Raw genomic sequence first — 11,560 nt, forward strand, 5'->3', positions numbered from 1 at the left:
TATTTTTCCGATTTTTGCATGTTTTGACTTCCTGAATAATGAGATTATTCGAACAGTCCACAATCGCTCATATGTTGGAAGTAGATATGACGAAAGATTGTCATAAATTTGTTTGTAGATTGTCTGAAAAGTTTTAGACATAGCAAAGGTTTGCTGCAAAGTTTATGAGTGCTTATGAAATTAGTATTGAGCATTGGAACAGACCCACACTTGCTGGTATTACTTCATGAATGTCATCACAAGTGATCGCAAGATGATAATATCATATAATCTTTAAACCTAGAGATATGGTTATTGTTTGCTAGTTGATTATACATTGATAATGCGAAAACGCATCAGTAACTTGATGTCATAAAACGCATTATTGTGTATGGTTTAACTGGTAAATGATAAAGGCATATTAGTCGACGGTTTTCTGTTCCTTTTATTCTATGAGGATAAAAGTGATATCTCGGCCACTTGATGATTTGGTTTGACTTATGTGCCGGGCCCGGTCAAGATGAAGTTGATGTGTTCAACTGAGTTCTATGTCGAACGAATCAGAGATCAAGAAATAAAATGCTAGACAATAATTATTGTTAGCATGATATCTAGAACAGAGGATTATACGATCCCTTATCTAAAGGACAAGTTATTGGTCAGAGTTGACAGCGGCTATTGAAAGTTACGATTGCTATCGGGTACGGAAGTAATACGTGAGATATAGTTACTAGACTTATCCAAGTGAGAGACTGTTGGATTAATGTCTAAGTCAGTAACCATATTTGGTATATACTTGACCCGAGTGTGCATGGTCCTTTTGGGTTGCCTTCACCAAAGCAACTTGACAAGGTAATTTGATATGAGAGAGGAGATATTATGATTTATTAATATATTATAAGAATAATATATTAAAGGAGAAATCATATTTATTTGATTAGTATTAGTCATAAATTAATTAGGAATTAATTTGGTGACTAAAAGAGACAAATTAAATAAAGGGGTATAAACTGTCAATTGTGTGATAGTTGAGTTTTGGGCTAGGAAACCTAATGGACTAAGGGGGAACGAAATTATGATGAAGGATCATCATATTTTCGTCCAAGGCCTCATTCCATAAGGTTTCTTGGGCTGCTTGGTGGCTAAGCTGTCCATTAGGGTTTTGACTGAAACCCTAGCACCCTATAGTATAAATACATACCCTATGCTTCAATTTAAGGCCACTTGATTCCAAGGGAACCCTAGGGCCGAAATTAGCATCATTCCCTTCTCTCTCTTAGTTGCCTTCTTGCTTCAAGGTGTTTGTGAGCCATTAGAGGCACTACAATTGTGGTGCTTGCTTTCAAGAGTTCTAGAGAGTTCAAGAGATCAAGGAAACTACTTGTTATTGCTATATAACAACAAAGGTATGTTTTTCTACACTTCTATGTAAATTTTGAAAATTATAGAAGCATGCTAGGGTTTATTTTGTGTTCATAAAGTTGTATGTCTTATAGTGAAAACATAGATCCAAACTAGGGTTGCATGCTAGGGTTTATTTTGTGTTCATAAAGTTGTATGTCTTATAGTGAAAACATAGATCCAAATAAGACCCTAACCTCGAGACCCTAAGACCATTTTTGAGTGTTGTGAGTTCATAAAGAGTATTTGTTGGTGATTCTTAAAGGAGACATGAAGAGGAAAGAACCTATCTTGGAGGAGTGACTCTAGATCCAGAAACCCTTCATCAAGAGTTGCATCTTTGAGGTATAAAGTCGTCACCTTGACATATAGCTTACTAAATCTCTTTTCTTGAAGTTTTAGCTTGAGTTTTGGGGCTTTGATCAAATGGTCCAAAGAGAAGAGGTTTCCAGGGGTTAATGGGATAGATCTAACCCATATATAACCTATTGAGGCTTAAAGTTGCAAACTTTAATGGCCTCCATGTCCCATTCATGCAATATGTCCAATGTGAATCCAAAAAATGGAAATTTGAGAGTGTCCACCATGGGACATCAGATCTATATGTTGGTATGTTGTAGTAGGATTTTAGGGGCTTAATGCATCAAGACCACCTTTAAATAAACTAGGGTTTGAGTCTTAAGCGTAGTAGATGGTTCTTGAGGGTAAAGTTGGAAACTTTACCCTTCTAAACATCATAATGGAAAGGAATGAGATTTGGAGCTGTTGGGTTCGAGAGAAATGTCTTAATGCATTAAGAATGGTTAACATACTGAAGAACTCGAGGAGTTCACAAAGGAACTCGACGAGTTGATGTAAGTATGTCCCGATTCTTTTGAAAAGGAAAGAACTCATCGAGTTAAGGGAGACGTCGATGAGTTGATTCATAGTATCACGATTCTATGGTTTATGGGAACTCGTTGAGTTGAAAGACAACTCGATGAGTTAAGTTAACTCGGAGAGTTGACTTTGACTTGGATGTTGACTTTGACCTTGACTTGACTTTGACCAAGGTTGACTTTTGAGGGTTATGAAGTACAGAATGGGTTCCACAGGATAGTCCAATGTAAGGGTTTAGGCCAAATTTGGAAAATTGGGCCATTGATGGGCTTTCATGGAATTTTAGAGTTTAGGCCTTGATGGCTCAGGGGTGAAACGGTCATTTCACCCCAAGTATGGATTATGGATCACAGGTTAGAACCCAAGCTAATTGGGTGATATTTTGGTATTGATAGCTTGAGGAGTTGCTAGGGTAGCAGCTAAGGAATTCTTGCAGGGAACTTCAGCAGTGCAATGTGAGTTACCTTCCAGTAGAAGTGGTCGAAGGCACTAATGCCGACCCACTAGTAGTTGATTATAATTGAGATGATTGTATTTGTGATAAATGTATGGTATGTCACTATCTATTATGCTTATTGTATTAGTATGCTATGATATTATGTGATAGTGGTAGGAAGGGTGGGATAGACCCTGTTACTGGTCGAAATGACCGAAGGGGTAGGCCAACACCCAGATATGCTAGGCAATATGTGACTTATGTGTTTATGTAATAGGATGATATGTGTTAGTGGTAGGGGTGAAATGGTCCTCATTACCAGTTGAAAGAGACCGAAGGGGTAGGCCAACACCCAGATATGCTAGGCAGTTACAGGTTAAAAGAGACCGAAGGGGTAGGCCTGCACCCCGATATGCTAGGCGGTTACTAGTTGAAAGAGACCGAAGGGGGTAGGCCAGCACCCGACTATGCTAGGCAGCATGTTATTGTATGGTATTTGGTATGATGGGGGAACTCACTAATCTTCATGCTTACGGTTTTCATTTTTGGTTTTATGTACTTTTTCTTCAATAGAAAAGGAGCCGACTTGATTGCAGCGCATCACACTATGATTTTCCGCATTACGAGGTCCTTGGGGATTGCACTCAGATATTGTTTTACTACGACATGTTATGGTATTTATTTTTGACACTTGGGTTTGAGTATGATTTGAATGACACTGATGATGTTTTTAGACTACTGTTTTTATAACTTACCTAATTAAAAATGAAATTTTTGGCTCTAAATTTTGGGATGTTATAAAATACATATGAGCATTTGGGTCTAGCAGTTCAAGTCCTTTGATGGCAGCCTTAAAACCTACCTTTGTAGTTGCTTTACAAGCCTTCCATAATATGCTTCCATATTGGGCACCACTATACTTATAATTTTCCTTATCCTCCACACATACTACTGCCCACGTAATGGGATAAATCTCATTGTTTGCATCCCTTCCAACATCACATAACAACTCCCCTTTGCATATTCCTTTTAGGAAACAACCATCTAAACCTATTATCTTCCTGAATCCCTACTTCCACCGTTTCTTCAATACATCAAAGCAAACATAGAACTTACTAAAGTAGTTCTTCCCATTTGGCATATGATTTACATCAAGCTTCACAATGCTACCTAGATTTGATCTCCTAATCTCTTCTGCATATGACCACAACTTTGCATAATGTTTTAGTAGGGTATCATCTATTAGTTAGAGTGCATATTTATTATCTATCCTACATTTACCAACACTTACATGAATAAAAAACTTCTATGACACAGTTGTTCTAAGCTTTCTAACACTCATCTTTTGTCTAGGTAAGAATTCTCTTGTATAATGACTCCTTATCCAAGCATAAGTGACCATGGACCCTAACTTATAGTTCCTTGCACATTTGTGATATGGATTTAAAGACTTAATTTGGAAACTTGATTCATCACTCATCCAAGATTCCCACAACCTGAATGTGCACTCACCATTGCAACATTTAACCAACAATTTTTCCCATCATTTTGCTCAAAGCAAAGTTGGTACCCATTGTGAACAACGTAGTTGCATAACATAAATTTTAATTGAGCTAGATCTTTGAATCTCATACTAGGTATTGGGTGCTGTTTTTTCCATGGAGTCGACTCATTAAAAATCGAATGTTGTTGAGCTATATTTTCCTCCTCTTTACCCCCACAACATCATCACCCATGTTGTTATTATTTCATTCTTCCTCTTCACCACATACTTCAAACAAAATCATCACCTTTTGTTATGTTCATAATGACTTCATCATCATTAAAGTCCATCTCCACATCTCTAAGGTTTTCAATTTCTTCTTCATTTTCACTGCTATCAATGCATGAATCGTCACTATCTTCTTCCTCTTCTATCTCAGAGCCAAACCATCCCTCTATTCTTTGACCATCACGGTCCACATAAATGGGAATTATACCATCGGACCCATAAGCATCAAAAATGAAAGAAGCGTAGTCTCTATCATTAGCAATAGCAGCTATCCCATATAATAAGGGCTTACCTGGCTCACAGTAGTATATGTCACACCCTAAAACCAAGAACGGCGGAAACGTTCAGGGGTGGAGGACGTCATGTACAGTATCACAACAATGCAAAGTAGTAAAAAAGCAACAACATCATCCATTGCATTAAAATTAAATATTTAATACATGTGTGTTCTTTAAAAGTAATAAGACACCAAAATATGAAATCAAAATAAAAGACGAGTCTTGTCTGTGCTCAGTCTTCTCTAAACCTGGCCATCGTACCTGTCTACGGGTGACCTGAGAATACAAGTTATTTTGAAAGCGAGTATTAGCATAAAGCTGGTGAATTCATAAGTATTTAGGTGTCATTGTCTTGTTTTGGAAAGCTGTTATGAATGCCATGTAAATCTTTGAATGAAACAATTGATATAAGTATGAAAACCCTAGAAAATCCCATATTTCCTATCAGTATAAGAGAAGTCTTCTACCAAGACCCGAATGTTTTGTTGTAACAAAGATGGTTTTCCCTTTTATGACTATTATTAACAATATATAGTCTACCTCCTCGTTTATGTGATTGTAACACAAAATAAAAGTAATAGGAAAAGTATAACCATGAAAGTATTATCCTTTTGCATTAGGACAATGCGACATCGCGACTGCCGAAATGTATAACCTAGAACATTCGTAGATTGTTCATTTTCCTCTGTAGCTAGTAGCAGGTTTAAGGAATGGTTAGTCCCGTAAAGGTACTCCTAATATAAGTATTAACCGTAGGCATCCGTAGATGTTCATTACCTCTATCGCTAACAGGTGGGTTCCGGAATGGTTAGTCCCGTCAAGTTACCCTTTTGAAGTAGGATAGGCAGAACAATTTACACATAATGTACTAGTAACTCATCCTACTGAATCTAGGTACAAGTATTCATGAAAGTGTATACAATAAATGTATATATGTAAATGTATTCATGTAAGCGTATCGATGTAGACGTATTCATGTAGCATGTAATGTATAGTATAGACTCATGAATGAACTGACTCTAGTGTAATTCCTTGTAATAGGAATAATGTTTTGTATCTCCTAACTATCCCTATAATAGTTAACTGGAAGGTAATTGATTGTCCAAGCAGGTTTATACACCCTTGCTACACAAGAGTGTGGGAAACTGAATGAAGGATGAAAGCAATTATATCAATACATATATAAGAACATAAGTGTATAGATATAGTTTTGTTCAAGAAGATGAAAATGGTTTTGTAAGACATTTAAGAGTTTTGAAAAATAATTAACAATGACTTGATGTCATTTTAATAAACATTAAAAAGTAATACATTTGATAACAAAGTATTTTTAAGATAGAAAACCATTTCATACATCACATTTTGAAGCATGTGAAATCAGTTGGATGAAAACACAGTTATAAATCACATGTGGTTGATTCTATAGCATGCTGTTTTCTACTTGTATCCCCCCCCCCCCCATTAAAGTATTTATAAACATTCCAAAACATTTAAAAGGTTAATTTAGGGGTATGACCTCACCTGTAGTGAGTGGATTGGTTTGAAGTGTCGGATACGATGCTAGGTGACAAGTGGAGACTTGTACACACACAACGAGCCTAGTTATCATATAATCAATATATAAATAACTAATTAGGCACTTTATCTTTAGTAACATAAGTTAGGACACTCTAGAACATGGTAACACTTTGATTTAAGTGTTCAAAGATCACAAGGGTTGCATCCATGTGTTGGTAGGGCTAAGCTAGAGTGTTTGGAGTTCAAGGGTAAACTCCTTTGGAGTTTACAGTTTTAATGACCATTACCCAAGGAGTTTACGACAGTAAACTCAAGGGTTTACGGTCGTAAACTCTACATTTTATGACCATAAGTTTTTTTTGAGGTTTTGTAAGTCCTTTGAAGCATTTCTACTTGGTGGTTAGGCCTTTGGAAGGGACTAGGGCAACAAAACACTCCTTTGAGGAGTTTACGGCCTCATGGTCATTTCCATTTGGGTTTACTACCTTAAACCCATATGGAAATTGGTATTGCTATGTTTTCAAGTCCTTAGCTCATCAAGGTAATTGTCTAGGTTAGTTTTTAGGCCTAAGGAAGGAATATGGCCCAAATAAACACACTTTAGGGTGTTTACAATTTTGGGAGATCCCCAAACCGTAAACACATCAAAATTTTGGACTTTGGTGTTTTTCAAGGCTTAAACACATCAAGGGAAGGTTTAGACATATCAAGGAAGGCTTAAACATCCAACTAGGGCTTAAATTAAGGACTAGGCACACTTTGGTGCCTTTCTTGGTGTTTACGGCCCAAGAACATTCTTGGACTGTGAACACCTTATTCCTTGTGTTCTTGGCATATTTTCTTGATGCTAACATGTAATACTAACTTAATAAGACTTAAGGATGGAAGTAAATACTATAAGGAAGCCTGGAATATGCTAAAAGTCCAAGAACACTTAGTGTGTGTCCTTTGTGTTCTTGGTGTTTTTGGAAATCTAATCAAAACACAAAAATGAATGGATGAATAGATGCACAAACACTAGATTAAGTGTTATATCAACTTGGAATGGCTAGAACACTTACAAGTTTGAAGATCTTGATTTAGTTCTAGGACGATACTTGAGAGGGTTTTTGAGTTTACTCTTTTGGTGATTGGGGAGTAAACATAAAATGACTAGCTTTTGGGGAGTAAACTCATGCTTATGCATGAGTTCACAGTTTTTTGGATGATTTTCCGACCCAAACATAAAAGTTTGGCTGTGAACTTCTAAGACACGAGGTGTTTGCGGTTTAAAATTTCAAGACCCGAGACGATACTTCCTTTCACCCGTTCGTTTAAAGAATAATATTAAAATAATCAAACAAACTTTAAATTTTCTAAAATAAGTAATAAAGTAATTGACTTATAATAAGAAGTGATTGACTTTTAGGGTTTGAGCGAATGAAAATTCCGGGTTGTCACAATAAAAACAGTTTCAGAAAGGTGATACATTCATAGTGTGTCATTCCAGAAAAATCAAGATCGTTGAATGCGAATTTCATACCAAGTTTATACGAGAAAGGATTTCGAAGAAATACACCTTTGAAGTTGAGCTCCACTACAGGGCAGTGTCCATTAGGGTTTGGCGTCGAGGATGACATTGTCGGTTGGTTGCCTGGTTACTGACTTTGATTGGACAAAACGTGTTAGAACCTTAGTTTTTTTTTCACTCTTTGTTCACTAAGAAATGAGAAGAACGAAGAACGAAGAAGAGTGTAGTGATGTCTGAATAAATGTGATTATTTTGACTTCGCTTTCATACATAGATGAGGTAAGATAAGAAATCTTTTTTAATATAATGTTGCGTAAGAAATACAATCGGTTGCTTCGTTTACCGGGTGAATAAGGGTGTAATTAGCTGGTATTTACTAACATTAATGAAAAATTTAGCACAAAAAACATAAATGACTGAATAAGCAAATTGCCAAAACATTGTTGTGCTATAGTGCCAAAAACCCTTAGGTGAATTTTACACATTTTCATTTGTATTATTGAGTTTTTTTAATTGAAAAATCTAATGCACTTTTGATTAATATAATTTTGGTAAATATGTGTTGGGTGCATTATACAATATAAACAAATTGACATTGTTATTAATCTTGCCTATGGTAAAATAGATATATGAACCGATGTTGTTGATCATTATATAAAACTCGTGTGCCACAATGGGAGCCTAAGGTTGACGAATGAAATTTTATACAAGAGGTCAAACGCTCAAATTTACACAGAGAAAATTCGAGAAATGACCAAAAAAGGGAGGTGGTTTGAAGAAAATAACCAAGAAAACTGGAAAATGACCAAAGGTTCTGCAGAGCACCATCTGCGGATCCATTGAAGGCTCTGTGGATCCTCTACAACTCTTCGGAATCTTTGTTTTTTTATTTTAATTTTTTTTATTTTTCGTTTTTTTGCATTCATTTTCGTTTATTAATATTATTTTTTTTTAAATACACTAATACCTTATGTGATTATTATGTACAAACTTTGACAAAAAAAAGGTTCAAAATAATGAAATGTTTATGTAATAAGTTTGCTACTGATGTATGTTTTCCATGTATTTTTACTGTTTTGTATTTTATGTTATATGAAATAAAGTAGAAGTTAACTCAACTGGTTTCGTAAATAATCTAATACAAACCAAATACATATAAATAACGTAATACAAATCAGTGCATATAAATAAACTAATTAAAATTATACAAATATTCCATGTTTTTTATAGGTTACAAAACATACTTTAGAAAACATAAACATACAACCTTCATAATAAACATACTATGAAATAAACTTGATTCATTCAAAGCGAACCACATAAACTTTGATTTGTTTTCGTATTCCGTCCATGGGTTTTCTGTTGCTTGTATCCCTAGGTTTACTGTCACTTGCATCCATTAGTTATCCGACTGTTGTTGCCATTGGTACTTGGTGCAACCCTACCATTGGTTTTGTAGCTCTTCTTGCGGTCGGTATTCAATCCCTTACGTCCATTGGTTATGTGGTTCCCTGTTTCCATTGATGTCCAGTCTGTTGTGTCCATTGGTTGTTTGGCTGCTGCTGCCATTGATGTTCAGCTATTGTGTCCATTGGTTGTCTGGTTGTAGCTGTCATTGTTGTTCGGTATGTTGCGTCCATTGGTTCTCTAGCTCATGCTGCCATTGGTTTTCGGTCGCTTGTGTCAGTTCCTCTTCTTTCCCTTTTGTCCCACTCCCTGACGCCCAATACGTTTTTTACTTTTACTTTGGTTATTTGGAACGATTTCCTTACACGTCCTTTCATTATGAGTTGTGCTATGGCATCTACTACACCTTATTTTTGGTTCCTCACCTTGAGAGGGAATATGATTGGTGCTTTTTGGTCTATTGACTTGATGTATTTCCATCACATGAGGGTTAACAACCACAAGGTCATCCAGCACCTCCCAGTCACTAAGTTCTGAAAGAGGGTATACGACCTGCTCATACGTTCTTCGATATGTTTCAATTTTATAAGCATCTATAGTCATATGCCCACAGTGATCAATTTTCAAGTGCGTTAAAACCATTATCACATGACCACATGGAAAACCAGTTGGTTGCCAATATCTGCAAGAACAAGTCTTTTCCCTCAAATTCACTATGCCACCACTTTTTAAATCATGCACTTGATATGTTGCATTATCAACACCGGATACTGACGATCCTTGAATCCCCTCTTTATTTTTTTAACCATATCTCCAGCCCACTTCATAAGTATTGTTGTACTTTTATATATTAAAACAAACATATATTATTATATATGACATTTATCATATAATTTAAAAATAAACATAATCATACATGCAGCTATCTGCGTTTGTAAAACCATTTCTGCATAAGTGCACGAAAGTACTCAAGAAGTGGTAATATATGCAACTTCCTTGCTTTATTTGATACATCATTCATGGACTCCACACTATTTGAGGTCATATAATCATACCTCGTGGTAGGGAAATACGCAGTGGTCCATTTCTCACATGGAATTTGACTAAGATATGTCGCTACATTATCTCTTATATTACGAAGTCTCCCCCAATAGAATTCAAACTTAGTGGTTTTGTAAGCTGTTACCAGCTTCCAAAACAATATTGTTGTTTTTTTTTTCAAATGTGTGGACTATGTTTCCTATTATATGAAAAGCACACAATCCATATTGAGCATTTGGAAAAACACTTTGAATACTTACAACAGTTGCGGGTGCCCTATCTGTGACCATTGTCAGACCTTCCACATCACCAACGCATTCATGTAGTTTTTCAAGAAACCATGTCCAAGAATCCATAGTCTCTTTTGGGCAAATTTCATACCCAATAGGCAAGATCTGATTGTTGCCATCCATAGCCACTTCATGCAAGATGGTGCCTTTGTACTTTCCCTTCAAATGAGCACCATCCATATTAATAACTTTTCTACAACACTCTCGGAAAGCACGTATCTGCAACAACAATATAAAAACCATTAATATATCAACAATATAATTTGTTTATAAACATTTAAGAAAATAACAAATATATTACCGTGCATCCACTAGCGAAAAAGCAATAATCAAAACGGTCATCCGAATCAGTTTTTATGTACGCCACAATACCAGGATTATGTTTCTTCAGATTGTGAAAATAAACTGGAAGTTTGGAGAAACATTCTTCGGGGGTCCCCATCATTAATCCTAGATAAAATTCTCTAGCATGCCACGCTTGTGAATAACTCATATTTATTTATAGCAAAGCATTCATATCTATATATTTAGGCTTCTAAACTCTCAAAATTCCTTGACCCATAATGTCATGTATTATGGTTCCCACAACTTCACTATTTGCTTGCCTATGATTTGGGTGTATAAGCAATGAAGAACATGTATGCTCGTCATTAAACGTTTTAATTTCAAAAAGTTCTTCTTCTTTAATAAGAGATGCGTATAAACGCCAATGACAGTTGTAATACCCCGTTTATTTATTTATTAAATAAGTAATGTAATAAATACATAATAGCCCTAAAAGCAGAATAGGGTGGCAAGAAGTTAGTTACGGGGGTTAAAAAGTCATAATTGAAAGTTTAAGGGTCAAAAATACCATCATCAGGATTTAATTTGAATATATTTTGGGAAGGAGGGACTGTTTATGTCGTTATGGCATAATGTTTAGTAGCCTCGGGTATAAAAACTTGCTTCACCAGTTAGCAAACCCTAAACGCCCCCCTTATGTGCAGCCGTCACCCCACCTCCTTCCAGCCGTCACCCCTCCTTCTATCACCTCCGGCGTCGCCTCCG

The 11,560-nt window shown here is 36.0% G+C and overlaps 1 protein-coding gene across 1 annotated transcript; it reads right to left on the reverse strand.

The window, feature by feature from the left end:
- Positions 1-9,384: 9,384 nt before the first annotated feature.
- Positions 9,385-10,952, reverse strand: LOC145040701 (uncharacterized). Its single transcript, XM_078988608.1, has 5 exons — positions 10,812-10,952; positions 10,481-10,729; positions 10,235-10,368; positions 9,605-9,861; positions 9,385-9,488 (listed from the first exon to the last, which is right to left on the reverse strand). Exons 1-5 carry the CDS (start codon positions 10,950-10,952, stop codon positions 9,385-9,387), a joined length of 885 nt encoding a protein of 294 aa, XP_078844734.1.
- Positions 10,953-11,560: the final 608 nt, after the last annotated feature.

This window comes from Lactuca saligna, chromosome 4 (assembly GCF_052625555.1).
Source record: "Lactuca saligna cultivar CGN05327 chromosome 4, ASM5262555v1, whole genome shotgun sequence".
In the NCBI taxonomy this organism is placed as follows: domain Eukaryota; kingdom Viridiplantae; phylum Streptophyta; class Magnoliopsida; order Asterales; family Asteraceae; genus Lactuca; species Lactuca saligna.

Coding starts and splice junctions, on each gene's coding strand:
- LOC145040701 (XM_078988608.1), bottom strand. CDS start 10,952: ATGGGGACCCCCGAAGAATGTTTCTCCAAACTTCCAGTTTATTTTCAC. Junction 10,730..10,811: donor TTTTCGCTAGTGGATGCACG/GTAATATATTTG, acceptor TTGTTGTTGCAG/ATACGTGCTTTCCGAGAGTG. Junction 9,862..10,234: donor GCGTATTTCCCTACCACGAG/GTATGATTATAT, acceptor TTGTTCTTGCAG/ATATTGGCAACCAACTGGTT.